The sequence below is a fragment of the Chlamydotis macqueenii genome, chromosome 24 (assembly GCF_036417535.1).
Source record: "Chlamydotis macqueenii isolate bChlMac1 chromosome 24, bChlMac1.mat, whole genome shotgun sequence".
NCBI classification, from domain to species: Eukaryota; Metazoa; Chordata; class Aves; order Otidiformes; family Otididae; genus Chlamydotis; species Chlamydotis macqueenii.
This window is the reverse complement of record NC_141579.1, coordinates 5,450,804-5,467,627: the sequence shown is the minus strand read 5'-3', so window position 1 is coordinate 5,467,627 and position 16,824 is coordinate 5,450,804. Positions and strand designations below refer to the sequence as shown.

The 16,824-nt window shown below is 50.3% G+C and overlaps 2 protein-coding genes across 3 annotated transcripts; both read right to left on the bottom strand.

Annotated features, from left to right (window-relative positions):
- Positions 1-1,215: 1,215 nt before the first annotated feature.
- Positions 1,216-9,352, bottom strand: C24H11orf52 (chromosome 24 C11orf52 homolog). Of its 2 annotated transcripts, XM_010121827.2 has the most exons (4): positions 9,163-9,289; positions 5,425-5,465; positions 4,590-4,636; positions 1,216-4,228 (listed from the first exon to the last, which is right to left on the bottom strand). In XM_010121827.2, the coding sequence occupies exons 1-4, from the start codon at positions 9,192-9,194 to the stop codon at positions 3,992-3,994; spliced, it is 357 nt and encodes a 118-aa protein (XP_010120129.1). In that variant the 5' UTR covers positions 9,195-9,289; the 3' UTR covers positions 1,216-3,991. The 2 variants fall into 2 exon arrangements, with proteins under 2 accessions (XP_010120129.1, XP_086622315.1); XM_086766189.1 differs by lacking the exon at positions 5,425-5,465 and having other exon boundaries at positions 9,163-9,352.
- A 3,996-nt stretch (positions 9,353-13,348) lies between these two features.
- On the bottom strand, positions 13,349-15,283 carry HSPB2 (heat shock protein family B (small) member 2). Its single transcript, XM_010121828.2, has 2 exons — positions 15,136-15,283; positions 13,349-14,296 (listed from the first exon to the last, which is right to left on the bottom strand). Exons 1-2 carry the CDS (start codon positions 15,227-15,229, stop codon positions 13,845-13,847), a joined length of 546 nt encoding a protein of 181 aa, XP_010120130.1. The 5' UTR covers positions 15,230-15,283; the 3' UTR covers positions 13,349-13,844.
- Positions 15,284-16,824: the final 1,541 nt, after the last annotated feature.

The window sequence follows — 16,824 nt, the reverse complement described above, 5'->3', positions numbered from 1 at the left end:
AATTTAAATTCAACAGGAGTCAAATATGACAGTCAAAGCTGTACTGATCCCTAGTGTCAAATATTCAGAGTATTACTTAATTCAGTGCATTTAGCCCAGACAGTGAAGATTCAAGAATAATTTTAGGAAACAATTTTACATACTGACATTTATATTTAGGAATTTTCTGGTAATCTATATTTTCGTTGCTTCTATATTTGCTTTGCTTCCTATAGAAGTCTCGAGTTGAACTCTGGTGAAAGGAAAGGTGGAGGAGTTTGGAAGAGTTAACAGAATGGATAATGGTAAGATTCCTTGAGAAAGACTGAATGACAGCAGGAAGCACTGTTTTTAAGAATCATTTAAAGGTGGGTGGGAGTGTAACCCTTAAGCAGATGGTCACAGTTATCTCCCTTCTGTCATCCTGGAACATCTCTAGGGACCAAAGCTCAGGGGTAGCACAGGACAGTAACGGGCAGAGCCAAGGCAGGTTGCTGAACCTGCTCGGGCTGGAGGTATTTTGGGTCCCATTCCACAAAGTGGGGCTGAGAGCGAGTGAGCAAGGGAGACCACGAGGTGTGGGGCAAGAGTCTGAGGCCTCGGAGGGGCTGTGTGGCCCCAAGTGTCTCTGGAAACGGGGTCGGCCCAGAGGGGGACTGGAGCACGGGGATGCCCAGGAGCAGGGCTGGTCGGGGGAGACCGGGCTGTGGGGAATGGTAGGCCCGGGGCGGGGAATCAGGGTGTCGATCCCCAGGAGCAGGGCGGTCCCGGGGGCTGAGGAACCCCAGGGGAGGGGCTGGCACAGGGAAACCCAGGGTCCCCGTGGAGTGGGGTGCCGGGGCCCCGCGCCCTGCGGCCCTACCTGCCCCCGGCGCGGACGGGAGGAGGGTGCAGGCCCGGCCCGGGCCCGGCCGCGGCGCGTCGCCGCTTGCCATGGGGACGGGGGCGGGACGGAGCGGCCCCGGGCAGGCCCCGCCCGGCTAAACCGGGCCCGCCTGCAGCCGGGGCGGGGTGGAGGGAGGCCGGGGCTGAGGGCCCCGGGAGCCGGCGTTCAGCACGCACGGTGCAGCTCCGTTCCGATGCGTTTGTTCCGGACGGGAGGAGTGTAAGGAACCCCCGGCTGGGTGGGCCCCGGCTCCTCAGGCGCTCCCCCAGGGCCGCCTGTGCGCCCCCGCAGCCCCAGTGCAACAAGCGGGCAACGGCCTCCCCAAAGAGTGCACATTCATCACTTAAAACTAAAAATTACATCTTTAATCTTCAAGGAACATTTGATACATTAACACTCATGTAACACCTGGGGAAACACAGGAGATACACTGTTGGAAGTTTTTAATATTCAGTGCAAAACCAAGTCCTTCAGAAAGATCCTTATTGCAGAACATGTGGTTTTCACATTTTATCTGTTCAAGGCCTGGTAAAAAGGCAAAATTCCTGTTCTACTCTTGTTCCTATGCAGAGTATAGGATTATCTGTAAGCACAGATTATCTCATAGCATTTGACTATCTCTAAGATAGGCTGTACGTCCAGAAACACCACCAAGTACTAGCTATGTATGGCAGCTGGAGCTTCCATAGGGAATAGGAGATAAACCACCATTCCAGGCTTTGAGGCATGCATTAAAAAATAAGTTTCTACTGTAGCTCCCATTCGTTCAGAATACAAAAGGGCTGAGCCACAGATCAACAGACCTAAGTGATGTGACTAAACAAGCTCCTTGGAGCCAAACCCAGTCCTACTTATGTCCACGGCAAAACTGGTTTAACTTGATGGATGTGCAAATTTACGCCACTCTGGGCCCAGGAGCTTGGCCTTAGTGTCTGTGCAGCTTGCTTTCCCTGGCCCCAGCTCTCCTGTTGGGTGAGGAAAAAAAAACAGTACCACATGTTGTGCATGCCACTGCAATGACTGGCTGTTTCACTTAAATTGTTTTCTTTTTTAAATGACCTGTTGGAGTCTGTACCTTCTAGAAAACCTCCTATCTCCTGCACTATAGTCTATATTTAATAAAGTTTCTAAAAAATCTAACTTCTTCCTATGATGCAGAGGGCTTGACTAGAACTCAAGCCAGTGTCCCTTTCTAGTTCTTGTACCAGCAATTCAGTGCAAGGAAGAATATAACTGCTGCCCAGCATGAACCAGATCCAGGTCTGTGTCCCTGGCTGCCCCTCCGACAGCTGGGCTAGCAGGACTGAGTGCTAAGAGTGTCCCATGGTTCCCAGACACACTCCTTCCAGTAAATCCTGTGCCCATTCAATCTTTCTCAGTCCAAAGGACAGGTTTTCGTGCTGGGGAGGGAGCACAGAAAGGAACTTGGAGGAGCAGAAAGAGGCACTCAAAAGAACCAGCCCTTCCAATAACATAATCCTGTACCCATTATAAATGAAGGGCCTTCTACTGCAGACCTTATAATAGCCCCACGGAGGTCAGCTGGACAGCACAGGCAAAAAAAAAAACCTTTTCAGGTAGAAAAATACACTGTATTAATTACAAAAAAAAAAAAAAAAGCCTTCTCCCACAAATGTTACTCTGGTCTTACAATAGTCCTGCTGAGGTCTACTGGAGAGCACAGGCAAAAATATAGAAAAATTGTAGGATTGGTCCTCAAAACACTTCCATCTTAGCAAACACTGCCCATACCAACTTTATTTTTTGTAATGAGCAGGAACTCCTTCATGCTTTTTACATTTAGGCGAGACATAATATGCAAAACTATGTATATTTATAAAATGTACCAGGATGTCCATTTTTAAACACTGGCAATAACCAGGTTGTCCCTCAATCTGCATTTAGATGTGCAGATCATTATATAGGAACAGAATGAGCCAAGCATTGATTTAGTGCTTGAATATAACTGCTTGGGCACCTTGTTCAACTGCCAATGCTGCAACTGTCAAATTCAGTTCAGTGGCAAAAGCCTTTTGGATGATTGCTATACTGCACAACTAACACTATTTTAAATCCACAAACAAATTCTCAAAGGCTTATCTGGGAGGGTTAGCAGAAAATGCCACATGGTGTGTGCTCTATGTTACTGGGTTTTATAACTAAGGCTGATGGTACGAAATAAGAAAAAAACTTAGGAAAAGTCCAAAGACATCTTTAAAGTTGACCAGGATTAATTCCAAGTATCTCAGGCATGCAGACAGCTGCTGTTCTCTAAGGACTGGATAACTGCCCTAAATACAGGCAGTGGCTTTTGAATGTCTGCCTCACACTTAAATTGTGGATTTTCCTTGGTTTATTTCCAGTCAGAGCCAAGAGCTCACTACTTCACTTCTGTGCATATTGGGGTAAGGATGCGTATCTGTACAGTGCTTCAGCGAAAGAAATTGTTCTGTACCCTTCAGTTAATTCTGCGTTTCTGGCCATGGTTTTAGTGTGCTATGCATGCTTATAGAACACTGCTTTTTGAGAAAAGGGGATGCACATAGTGCATGACTGCAGCTACAGTGGCAGGTGTTGGAGGAAGACATTGCAGTAGATACTGTTACAGGTTTTGCGCCATTTCTTCACAGTATCATCCACATGTCATTCTGCACGTTGCAGAATTTCCTTAACATTGATATAAAATCCTGTGGCAACATCTCCTTTGTCCCAGTATTGAATCCTGTGTGCCACGTTCCCAAATCCATCTGCAGAGCAGCACTCAGCTGGTCCTGTGCCACAGCAGAAACGTTCTCACTGGAGCTCTGGGCTGTGGTTTCAGCCTTCATCAGCCAAGGAGCCGCTCTGTCTTCTCACAGTGCTGAGAGGAGATGGGTTGCCAGCTTCAGAGGCAACTCTTCCAAGGGGAAGAGGTGTTTTTTTGGCAGCAGAATCAAATAGGAAACTACTCATCGTGTGAGAATAAATACGTCTGTGTCCTCCAAAGAGAAATGCTGGTGGAAAACACAGCCTCTCTGCATTTTCTCAGGGAGGTTTGATATGTCCATGAGGTTAGCTTGCATCTACAGCATCTCTAAGTCTGTGAAATCCTTTTGCTGCTGAAGGAGGAGAGGGCCATCAAGTCTTTTACACCAGGGTCCCATTCTTACTGTCATATTTCAGCCTGGGTCGGGGGAAGTTGAGGGTGGCATACTCTGTAGCATTCTGCATTTGTAAGTTCTTCACCTCTGCTGCAGAGCGCTCCCGGACCTTGGTGAACACCTGGATGTCTGCGTAATGGATGCTGTCATCCTGTTTCACACTCTTGGGTTTGCTCACAGTGGCATAGACAGGAAACTCCGGGACATCTTCATACGTTGGAGCCTTTGGGGAGATAGAACTCTGGAAGGTCAGCTTCCTGGGCTGCTACTACACCTGCCTTCCCCAGACAGGCAGAGACACCCTGCACACTGCCCCCAGCACCATTCAGCCCTCTGACACCTCAGGCTCAGAGAGAGATTTCATCCTACTACTTCCACTGCACTTTAGGGGAAAAAAATGGGCCCACATCACTGTGCAGCAATGCACGTTGTTCCTACAGCCATTAGAGTCCATGCAGGATGAGACGATTCATGGCTCTGAATAAACTGCCCCATGTCCTCCCAACCCTTCTAGCTTAGGAAGTGGTGGTCAGCTCTGTCTTCTCAATATACAGTTAGGAAAACATCTCTAGAAAGCTGTTTACCTTCCTGCCAGCCTGATGCTGTTGGGTCTCATGTCTCACATTGGTTCCTGAAAAAGAGATACCAGCAGATCAGGTTACACAACTGTTTATTGTTCCACCCTTGAATGCAGAAATGCAGCATCTGGCCCATGGATTCTCCCCACTGGACACAAATCCAACTTCCACCTTATCTGACACCCTCGACCCTAATGCTGTCTGAGGCTCGCCTCCAAGAAGAAAGCCTGGGCTTGTTTCTTTGGAAAAAATAAGGTTTCTCAGGATGACAACATGCTGTGGACCGCAATGTTCTTGGCAGAACTTAGGAGGACAGACACAGCACAGAGAGCTTTCTTGTAAGGCTCTTAGAGAAGTCAGATTCAGTTTTAACTTTGTCATTTCCTTTGCTGCCTGACAAACATATTTTGCCCAGCATGGTCCAAAGGCCACAGGACACAAATGGGCTACTTAGTGAATGCATTTATTCTGGAGGACTGATGTTAGACAGATGTTTGCAGCTCTTACAGGAGTTTGATGCAGCTTCTTCTATGCTGCCACTTGAGAGTACTCACATGAGTTTTGATGTGAGACTCTGGTATTTTAAAGATACTGATGAAGTCCCTTCCTTCCCCTTTGCCAAGTCCCAGGGCACATCACACCCCTTGCTTTAAGTTTTAAAGAAATCTTGCCTCTTGTTTATACCAAACTTCTCTTGAGGAAGGTTAGGTACAAAGGAGTATGGGAGGGGACCTCAGCCTCAGGGATCCAATTCACAGTCAACACTGACTAATGTCAGCTAACTAGGGGCTCAGTCACTCCACCTTTTCTGGAACTCTAAAGAATTTTCACAAATCCTTACCTTGCTTTTCTTTCTTTCTTTTAAAAGGCGAAGGACAGTTCCTGAAATCAGAGAGAGATGTCAGCCCTGAGAAGCCTCTGCCCTCCTAAAATGCAAACCCACAGGCACCACCCCAGGGTACCACATCTGTGGGTAATGAGAAAGGTCCAAGAAGTGTCTCAGAGAACAGCTCTTGAACCAAGCCAGAACCTGAGCGACTCTTGCAGGGAGAAGGTTCAAAGGGGAGATGTAAGGATGTGTTTCCTTCTTCTGTGACACATTTACCATACCCCACAGACCCCCCTGCAAGTCTCCTTGGCTTTCAGCCCTACCTGGCTGTCCACTGTGCATATGCATCAGAGTGAATGAGAACAAATTTCGCTGTAGTTTTGCAACTACATTTCCACAGCTGTATGATCAAAGATGTAGGGTACAGAGCACGAACTCAGTTGTCACGAAACCCTTCTCTTATGGCCAGATGCTCTGATAGCTCCGTACCCTGTGCTTTGGCACCACTGCCCAAGCAGCAGCTGTGCACAGACCTTGTGCTAATTTAATGTTTCAGACATTTTCCTGTTCTCAGTTTTCCACTTAAAATGCAATCAAAGCAAACAAGTTATGCACTTAATATGAGCCAAGCCAAACCCTAATCTCTGCTGTACCTGTGTGACCAGAGAGAGACAAGCCAAATACAGCCATGATATGAACAGAAGCCAAATTCATTCCGGCTGTAACAAAAGAGTCAGGAGCTGAGCTCCTGCAGGCTGGTGCTGGCAGGGGAGAGCAGGCTGTCTAGCAGAGCAGAGACACGTCACATTCTAGGCCAGATGCATTAAAGAAATGTTATTGCTGCATCACACTTGGAGGGTGAGAGGAGAGCAGGTGCCAGCTCTTCTATGGCTCCTCCTGTGTATGCACATCCATCTGGTGCTGGCTGCCGACCAAGACAGCATGCAGCTGAGGGTCGCACACGGGTCTGCGTCTCTGCTGCAGCACAGGCAGCAACCAAAAGTGGGCACCTAGCACTTTTAATGGGGCTACAGAGTTACCAGAGGGTTCCCAAGATGCAGTTTATGTCCCATAGCATGTGCATTTACCAGACAATCCTGCCACAGGCGAGAACAATGCAGTGCCTGAGGCAGAACTCGGCCTTTAGCGGCTTTTAGAGGCAGTTTCAGTGGGTGAGTGAGCAGGATGGTGTGTGCAGCAATGCCTTTGTCACTCTAATGGCAAAACAAAAAAAAAAAAGTGTGAATGCGGGCAAAGAACTTGGAGATCTTCAAAACGGTCAGTAATGATTAACCAGACATGCTAAACCTGGGAAGTCCAAGGCAGCTTTGGGGAAGGCAGGGTGGCCATGCACCTGTGCAAAAGCACCCAACACTGCTTCTCATGCCTGCTGCCTTCCAGTCCTTGGCAGACAAAATCTGGGGGTTTGCACCTAGGAGTCAGGGCCTAGTTCAAGGCAGCATTGCTTTGTCTTGCAGTGTTTCTCACTTCACTCTTGCAGCTCACTCCACCACTGTCTCTATGAGCTTGCGGGGTCTCCAGGGCCCTCCTTGCCAAGGCTTGTGTGCTAGAGCACTTTGCTTCTTTACAGCATCCAGGCGTGTTGTACAATGTCATTAAAATAGCACCATCTGAAGCAAAATCAAGAGGGTCCCTATCCTCTTTCCTGGGAGGTAGGTTGCAACATCAGTTTTCCGAGCGGCTCTTGCTTGTTTTGGTTGCCTTCGTTTGTAGAGAGAGGCAGCCAGCTGAAGCTATTCTGAGGCTGAAGCTATTCTGAGGCTGTCTGCAGGCTAATCACAGCCAGGCAGGAGACAGCATCTCCCAGCCTCACATCTCTGGTAATTAGAACGGATGTGGCAAGGGAAATGAGCAGGCCAAACCTCTCCACTCTTCTCAAAACCAGGTCAAACATGTTGTAACTAACTCACAGTCTGCTAGAAGCACATTGTATTCTGCATGACAGCACACATGTCCCTATATTGCTTCTTCTCCTTTTCCCATGTCAATGCCAAACTGATTTCTGCCCTACACATGCCTGCTTCACAATGGGTCCGAATTTTTGGCATTTTTGCTGTCCATGCACACGGGAGGCCCTGAGTACTAAATCAAGTGGTGAGAATACCTGGGCCTGCCCTCCACAGGGCCATACTTGCAGAATTATACAGACCCGAGGGCACACTTGCTGTCATCGGTAACTTTCTTCTGTGAATAAATTTGCTGGAACGGCTTTTCTTTAAAGATTTCGGGAGCCTCCTCAGTCTCTCGCTCTTTGCTCTGTCTCCCTTAGGGTCCATGCTTTGGTAGTGATCATGACAAGGATCTTCTGTCCAGGAGAAGGTGGATGCCTACCACCCTGAGCCCTTTTGTAAGTCCCAGCTTTATTTAGGAAGCCCAGCTGTTTGCTGACACAGCTGCGGTGCTGAGCAAACATCCAGAAATAAAAGCAGTACAGGTGCCTGGAAACACCTGAACTAAAATTAAGTACCATTTATTTTCCCTCTGTCACCAAGGCAAAGCTATGAATCACGCAAACTTCTGCAGTGAGCTTCAGTGCACCAGTCCACTCTTGATTGTGGTCCTCTGTAAGTGTCTCCCAAGCCCACATTACCAACAGCACATTCCCACTTGCCTTCCTCTCTCCTTGCTCAGAGCCTGTTTGAATAGCCTGCACACCCTAGGTGCCTCATTTACTCTCTGCCACATGGTAGAGGAAGTAGAAAATGAGACTTTTGGTGGGAGAAATATCAAGAACCAGCCTTCCATCTCCCACCTGCAGTTCCTCTTCCTAAATCCCAAACTCCTCTGCCCTCTAGCTCAGGGCTCAGGTTGGAAGGACCTCAGTGTCCTGAACCTCCTCCTCCACTCCAGCCACTAGATGATGCTATGCCTCTTGTAATTATTAAAAAGTCCTGATGAATTTCTAATACTTTTAACAAATGCAGTGTTGGAGAGAATGTGCTTGGAGCTTCATCTGATATTCACGGCTCTCCTCCTTGTACCACTCCGAGAGCTGAAAATATTTCCACTTGGCACCGAATGATGCTCCACTGTGCCCTTTTTCTGTTAGCAGGAGGTCCAGGTCACAACATGAGCCAGGAGGGATTAAACTGTCATCCTTCCTCCCAGGGAGAAAGAGCAACATCATCTGAAAAACGTGGCCAGGATTTCCCGAGAGCAAATAAAGCCCAGACAGACGCAGGCAGGGAGAGGGGCTGGAGGAGCTGACAGCAGGATGGCGTAGGTGACCCACGAGCCCTTAGTGCCAGCACTGCCCCAGGGGCCCCTCCGTGCAGTATGCCAAGGGGATACCTTTTGGTGCCCACCAGGCCCGAGACCACTGGGGCAAGGACGGGGATTTTAACTAGACCCTTCCTAGAACTGAGCTATTCTCAGCTGCTGGCATGGCTGCGGGAACCCAAGCTGCCAGTCCCAGGAGGTGCCACAGCCTGTCTGGGCTGAGAGACGTGAGCAACAAAGCTGCCTCGCCTCTCCCTGTCCTGCCTTTGGCGAACAGGGGCCGCCCCGGCCTCCCACCTCCGTCCCGGCTCCTGCACAGCCGTGACCCAATGCTCCTGCTCACTTGCGCTCAGTTTCTGCGTGAGCTGGCAAGATGCAGGGCTGAGAGCCAGGCGGGAGCCCAGGCAAACCCAGCCCAAGAAGGAAAGCTTGCAAAGTCCACCCAAACTTGTGCCCAGGCTGCCCGGAGCTTTGTTTGCCACCCCTATAGCTGGCGGATGCCGCACTCACCATGGTCGCCCGCAGCTGCAGAGATTGCCCATGTCGCTCCCTCCTCCATGAAGCAAAAGTGTTTTCTGGACGGGGAGAGCTTGTATTTCCTGGTTCCTGCTCGGCCCCTGGCTATTCCCAGGGAGTGTCTGGCAGTGTCAGATTTCTCTCCATCGCTGCAGCGAGGCTTTGCCAGGCCCGTGCGTGCCATCTACCGGAGGCCTTGCCCTGGGCTGTCCGTGGCGCCGGGGCTTGCGCTCGCCTCTGGCTACCCAGGGAGGAGAGGGCAAGGTAGCAGCACGCCTCCAGGTCTCAGCCCTGGGGCTAAAATTCTGCTTTGTGAGTTGTACAGTGGGTGTCCCTCCGCTATCCCTCTCTCCCGTTAGCGCCATCCTGCTGATGCCAGCAGTGATGCAGAAGAGAATGGAGGAGGGACTTCAAATGTTCCTGAACAAAAAGAGGAACATCAGGGTGGGAGCTCTTAGTGTTGTTCCTGCTGTCCATCATTGCATCTCAAGCAGGATGTCAGAAAAATGTGTGGCGCAGGCTGGCATCATCTGGGAAAGAGAGCACCACTTCCCCTCTATTTGGGAGGGAAGTGATGTCCCAGCGAAGACGAGACCAGGCTTGCAGGTCTCCTCTCAGCTGAGCTCTAGTGCTGCAGAAAGGCATATGCAACCTCAGGGACATTACTGAGAATCCCTTTTTTTTTTTAAAGCTACCTGGATGAAAGTGTACAGATTTGTGCTTTTGAGAATGACAGAATCCCATGAGGGACCTTGCATCATTAAGGAACTGCGATACAGCTCTTAGGCTCATCAGTCAGCATGTCAAACAGGAACATTAACATGCATTTTGCCTCTCTACCCATGTTGAGAGCCCTTCAGACTGTGGCTGGTCATTCTTGGAATGAATGACAGGTAGCTGATCTCTGTCATCTCTAAGAGAGCTGATACTCAACACTGAAAGATACCATGTTAATGTAGTCCTTGAGCAGAAACTGTGCTTCACAGCTTTGTTTCAGCAGTCAGCCTGAGTTCTGTGCAGGCCTGAATGCCTCATGGGATCTGCTGACAAGTGGATATTTTTACTTCACCTTCTAATGGGCTATCTCAGGGACTAGCCCTAGTACCCATGCTTTCAGCCAGGCTCACAGCATCACTTATCATCTGCCCAAGTGCAGAGCAAAGCTTGTACCTGTCCAGAAATGCCAGGAAGAGAAGGGTTCTGCTTTGGAAGGACCATGGGACACAGCTGCTCTCTCAGCTGCATCCTGGATGAGCTGCACCATGACCTGCAGAGCCTGAGTCTTGCTCCAAAACACTCCTCAGTGTGTGGCTGGAGAAATGGCACAGCTCAGCCTGCACCACAGCACCCCTGAGAGAATTTAGGATTGGATTTATGCAGGCAGATGGCATTCAGTCCTGATCCCAACAGAACTGTGTTCTTAGGGTTCTGCAAAGACTGAGTGGTCTCAGGAGTCTTTCCCTGCTTGGGAAGTTGCAGACACTGTGTCTCTGGGTTTGCCACAGACACTGTTGATTTAGTGAGCCAGTGTCTGTTTTGATTTCTGGGATAACTTGGGCTTTGTTGCTTTGTGGAAAATAAGAAAAAAAAAAGGCTGGGAGCCTGTTCCCATCAGCCCCTTTCACAAATACTGGAACTGCTGGTTTGAGCTCCACCAGAGAAACAGAAAGGCATCAAAAACATTGGCAGAGCTGGAGAGCATTTGGCTGCCACTCTGCATTCCCTCCTCAGTCTGTGTCTGCAGGGATGAAAGACAGCATGGCTTCCAGTGCTCCTACTCAGCAAACTGATGAGGCCATTTTTTACAAAGCCTGCCAGGGTGCAGAGGAACAGCCCAGTGGCTGACACCAGGCAGTACCAACCCCTCTCACTGCATCACTGCTCTGGGCAGCTGTCTTCATGCACTCAAGGACATTGTCTGGGTAACAAGCTGTGCGACTGGCACAGGATGAGCCTGCAAGTGCCCAGCAATAGAGAATGAAATCATTGGAGATCAAAGACAGGGCTAATAAAAGCCAGAGGGGGAACAGAACTGTGTAATGACTACTAATGCTGTCCATAGCTATTGCAATAGGGTCAGGGTACCTCAGACACCAAGGGACTGGGACCACACTGTCATAGGTGTGGTACAGGCACACAATAAGCTGGCATTGTCTATAAAAAATGAAGGAGAAAGAGTTCTGAACTGGTTTGGGTACTTTTGTCTTAGAATCTGCTCCCTGTGCAGCCCCAGCCCTGGCCACATGCTGTTTTTAGCCCCCAGTGGTTCAGCAACCCACAGCCCTCGTGTTGCAGAGTCAGAGCAGGGCCAGATGGCATTTCATGCTTTAGCGTGTGCCATGTCTGCATTGTGTGTGTTTGTGCACTCCTTCAGCCAGGCACCTTTTGCCCAGCTTGCAGGTCATATGGTGGTCATCTTCCATACCCCCAGTCCAGTGAAGATGTTTATGCTAGTGACAGGAGGCCCGCAGTGAACAAGGGGACCATCAGTCCTTCTTACAAGCACAGAAGATGCCAGATCAGAGACAAACAAACACCTTTTATAACTGCTGATCTGAAGTGGCTGTGAGTTTGATGAATACTTTCATGGCAGGGGACTAAGGACATCATGGCTATGCCTGAGCCCACACACAGACACAGGTCTCTGCCGTCATCACAGGCATATGGGCTCAGCAACTTAGCCCTCCTGGGACTCAGGATTCAGACGGGTGCTGCTGAAAATGGGATGCGGTATGTATCTGGTGCAGTTCATGAGGCTGGTGTGGCATGCAATGAGGAGCAGAGAGAGGCTTCTACACAGGGGAGCAGTTAAGAACTGGGCTGTTCCTGCCCTTACTAGCAGCTACGTCAGGTGATTGAAAGTCACTAGCCCAGGATTATCTCTGGAATTGTTACTAATGACTTAGACAAAGCCTGTTGTAAAGACAATTTTTATTTTGACAGTGTCTGAAATACTGCCTGGCAGCAGCTTATCTGATCCTACCTCATGAGTAAGGGCATCCTCCAGCAGCAGCAGTACAGATTGTCAGTGTGGGTGTCTGATCTGCACCAAGGGGGATGGAGGCTTAGCCATCCTCCTGCTTGCTCTCATTAGACTGTCAGGGAGTGCTGCTCTTAATTTGACTCTGATCCTCATTGCCGGCAGGGGCCCTGAGAAGTAGAAAATAGCTGCACAGTGGTTCACTCGGGTCTGGATCCCACTTTGCCTGACAGGGGTGAAAGAGCAGCCTTATACTGGTGTTTCAGCAACCGAAGAGGCACGCTGCATGGGACAGACTCCTGAGCAGGGCGTCTCTGGCCCTATGTATTCATGGAGGCAGAGTGCAGAAACCTGCAGGTCACATCCCAGTAGGGAGAGGGAGAAGCTCTGTCCACAGGAACCTTGGAACCTCCTCTCTCCTATGTGGGAGGCCTGCACTGAGGCATGCCAGGGACCCCCATATTTGGCCAGTGACACAGCATTTTGTCTGCTTTAATTGGTTCTGACAAGACAAGGATTGCAACTGGCACCTGCTGAGCCCTTGGGGCCATCCAAGGCAGCAGCTGCCACTGACAGCAACACACACGATCCCTGGCCCAACATCACAAGACCACAGAGACATTTCTCATATAGCCAATAGCATCACGATGTCTGCAAAAGGGGCCAAATTAATTCCCTCTGTGTCTCTACAAAGAGTGCTGGGATGCCGGCAAGGCAATTGGGATCTGAGCAGAGCCTTTCCCTTCAGCATTTTGGGGGTCACTCCCCTCACAAGGGCTGAAAAGGTCTGTGTGCAAACAGGCCTTATGTCCCGTAAACTAGAGGGCTAAAGCAAGCAGAGACTGTGGCTTGGCACTTTTTTACTTGGAGTAACTCCAGCTGCAGGTCTGGAAATGCACAGTGAGCCTCCAGGAGCCTGTCACTCTACACTTTTATCCTCAAGGCTACTGCCCACTGTGGGCTCCCTAAAACAGCAAGCAACTCCAGCTGCACCTGAGGCCGAGGGTCAATCCCAGAAGTCCCCCTGGTTACCCCATGGACAAAGTCCCTCCAGGTCCCTACTGATGTCATTTTCGCAGATGAGCTCAGTGTGAACTCTCCGCTGCTCTGCTCCTGGCATCTGGGGTGGCTAAGGCACTGTCCATCCTTCCTGCTACAGAGTAGCTTGGCCAGAAGCAACATGAATCCAAGGCAAACAAGAAAATATCAGAGGCAGATTTATTCCTCTTTCTTCTTCAGAGCTGCAGGTGCTTTTACAGACCAACAAGACCTTCCATCTCCACAAAGGTCAGACACCAGCTCAGAAGCAAGGCACTGGGATCATCTCTTCCCTCTTCCCAGTACCGTTCTGGGCTAGAGCATGGCAGTTGTGTAACAGTCCACTGCGACACAGCCTTGCAGTTTAGGGTAAGACTGACCCTTGCCGTTTGGGGTGAGAGAAGAGCATGGTGCTCAATGAGCACTTGATCTAGGAGAAAACTTGCATTACAGTCCCTCACATGAACACTTTAGTCCCCCTCTTTTTTTCAGTTCCAAGTCCCTTTTTCCAGCCATCAGCCTTAAGAAGTCTTCCATACACATGGCTGCCTCACCACCCTGCTAAACACTGATGGTGAGAAATAGGTGTGTGGCACTGTGGATTCCCCATCCCTGTCCCCCCCCACCCCTTCCCTGCGCGAGCCCAGATCTGGGGCCTTTAGGACTGTTCCTTCCCCTTTCCTTCCTCAGACTGTTCTTCTTTCCCCACTGGCTGCTCCTGTTGGGTTATCTTCACCTCATTGACTCTGGCCTTCACCTCCTTCCCTGTCCGGGGAGCCACAATGCTTAAGATGCCATCGTGGGACAATGTGGCTCTCACCAGCAAGGGGTCAACATCCAGAGGGAGGATGTAGGTCCTGGTGAACTCTCGGGAGATGAAGCCATGGCGGTCAGCCTTCTGTGGGTGCTGCCCCATCACCTCCAGCAAGTTGTCTACGGTGCGGATGGTGAGCTCATCCGGCAGGAAGTGACAGACATCCAGGAACACCTGGAATTTGTGCTCATTGAGGGTGATCTCAGAGGTGCCTCGATCCAGCTGCTTATTGATCCGAGGCCTGATGTAGTAGCCATGGTACAGGGCAGGGGCTAAAATATCACATGGAGACACACCTGAAAATGAGACTCAGTGAGGAATGTGAGGTTTCCAGGGGAACGAGTTGGAGAAGGATGGTTGGCAGCAGATAGGGGAGGGTAACAGGAGGAGGCTGGGACCTGGCAAACACCTTGGTTTTGCCACCACATCAGCACAACACGGATGAAGTCTCTTGCTGTTCCTACCTTTGTGTCTCTAAAATATGCACAGCCACTGCCTCCCACCACACCGCTGGCAGCTGCCAGCAAGCCGAGGGCTGGCATCCAGCTTTCGCACATCTGCTGGGTGGACAGGGAGGGATGCACTGGGCACTCTGCAGTGCAAAGCCCACAGCCAGGGATGGGCATGGAAAATGCTGATGGTGAAGAAACTGCCTTGAAGAACTAAAGACCTTTTGTGTGCCATTGTTCAGGGAGCTTTTTGCCTTTTCACACTGTTGTGCTGGTGCTGAATGGTTCTGCTGCTGCCTACATTCCTTCCCCTCCGCCAGCCACTGCCCAGCTTTGTGCTGAACACCCCAGCTCAGCTTTTCTACACAGCCCCCGGCTGCAAAAACTGCCCCCCCCCGCCACTGAGAGCATTTTGCTCCATGCTTGCACAGCATAAGCATGAATGCCAGACCACTGGGGGCATGAGGGAGGGACAGGAGAGACAGCAGTAGGCATGGAGGAAGTGGATCTGAGAAGAGAGACCCTGGCTATTCCCCAGATGTTCCCCCCCAACTTGACCTGGTTTCTTATGTTCAGAATGCCTTGGCTCCAGCTTCCTGGAGCTCCATTTCCCTGGGGTGCGCTCCACCAGCCCTCCTGCACCAGAGGAGAGAAAGGTGCTGGGGGGATCCCATCTCCTTTCTTACCTTCTCCAAAGTTCTGGTCGTAAATCTTGCTAGGGTTGGCAAACTCGTACTCCAAACTCATCGGGTAGGCGTGTGGGACAGTCCGGGCAGCCATGGTGTGTCTGGGAAGGGGACCTTCCAAGCACTCACTGCCTCTGAGAGTGAAGGCTGCAGATTGCAAGGTTTTAATTGGGTGAATTCCACAGGGAGGAGTGTGTGATAAAAAGATGGACCAAAATAGCCACACGCACAGGCCCCAGGCTGCCTCGCCAGGGTGACGAGGGAAGCTTCTCGCTGCATTCCACCAGTGAGTGCAGGCACTGCCTGCAGTTAGGGACGCCTCGGGAAAATCTTGTACCTCCTCCCAGTCCCTGAGATCACCTCCTCGAGCAGAGGGTGCAGGAGGCAAATAAGCAGCCAAGTACAGCAGGGAGGCACAGGGGTGAGCTGAGGGAGGATGAAGTAGGAGAAAGCAGGACAGCTTGATTTTCCCAGAAGCTGAGCGGACAGCTCCAGCCTTTTGTTCCTATGAGTGATGAAATGCTGCAGGTAGCTAAGCAGGGCTAGACAGGATCCAGATCCCACTACTGACACCTTCACATCCCAAACCGTGCTGCTGCAAGCTGGCTGTCCAGACTGTTTCCTGGCCAGAGCTTTGGCATAATGTAATAAGACTGGGAGAAATGCTTATGCCAGATATCATGAGTTAACCAGGGATCTGAAGCTGGCATAGATCTAGTTTTATTGAACTGGGGGGGGGGGGGGGGAGGGCGGAAGAAGGGGAGGGGAGTAGTGCCTGGTTAAACTTTGTACCCTGAAACCAGAGATTTCATTGAGTATGAGAGAGCAGGTGCACTGCTGTTGATGTAATGGGGAATTGGAGAAGGTATTTATGGCCTGAGCTGTTGCACAGAGCAAATTCTGCTCCCGATTCTTGCAGGCAAACTGAGAGTAAGAGAGTCAGGCCCTTTTGCAAAGGACTGGTGGTGCTAGCAGTCAGAATGATGTGCCTCTAAGCCAGTAATTGTATTTAAGTTGCGAGCTCTCAGAGGCAGAAACTAACTCTTGCCCTTTAAGGACAGTTGCTAGGCTGAACCCATTCCCATGATTTAGGTTCACAGGAATTAAAATAAGTGTGTGAATTAAGACATATTAGGAGTACAGTTATAGGAAATCACCTTACTGCATGGACATAGGCAGACAGAGGAGGCTTGCAACCCGGAGAAGGCATGTCACGGTGCAGCACCATGGAAGTTTTTGACATGTCTGGTTTATCTCCACTCACAGCCCTCCAGAGTACTGTGAGGTCAGAGTGTCAGGCTCTTCTGCTCTCTCCAGCAAAGTGGTTTCTGTAATGGGCAAAAGACGAGAGACATTGGGCTGAAGCACTGTGGAGAAAGCCATCCTTCATTCACACGCACACCAATGGGCGTGCACTAAGGCAGTGGGGCTTACTGGGCTGCAGAGAGCTGCACTGCCAGAGGTATCTCAGCAAAGACCTCCTGGGATCTTTCCTGCCCTCTGACTAAAGCAGATCTGTGGCTTCCTTTGCCTTAAGGAGAGGCAGAGCTCTTCCTAGACTGGTGAGCAATGCGGGGACCTGAAGTCTCAGTGCTGGCAGTGGGAACAACGGCCCCTTGTAATTTTCCCTGTGAGCCAAAGATAGGAGCTGCATTGATCCTGCTGGCATCCAAAGCAGCTGGGAACATC

Bases quoted from the DNA above. Each gene is read 5' to 3' on its own strand.
- C24H11orf52 (XM_086766189.1), bottom strand. From the start codon at position 9,352: ATGGCACGCACGGGCCTGGCAAAGCCTCGCTGCAGCGATGGAGAGAAA. The intron at 4,637-9,162 runs GTGAGTGCGGCA...TCTCTTTTTCAG, and splicing joins TGCAGCTGCGGGCGACCATG to GAACCAATGTGAGACATGAG. The intron at 4,229-4,589 runs GTAAACAGCTTT...ATCTCCCCAAAG, and splicing joins AGCATCAGGCTGGCAGGAAG to GCTCCAACGTATGAAGATGT.
- HSPB2 (XM_010121828.2), bottom strand. From the start codon at position 15,229: ATGGCTGCCCGGACTGTCCCACACGCCTACCCGATGAGTTTGGAGTAC. The intron at 14,297-15,135 runs GTAAGAAAGGAG...TCTCATTTTCAG, and splicing joins CGACCAGAACTTTGGAGAAG to GTGTGTCTCCATGTGATATT.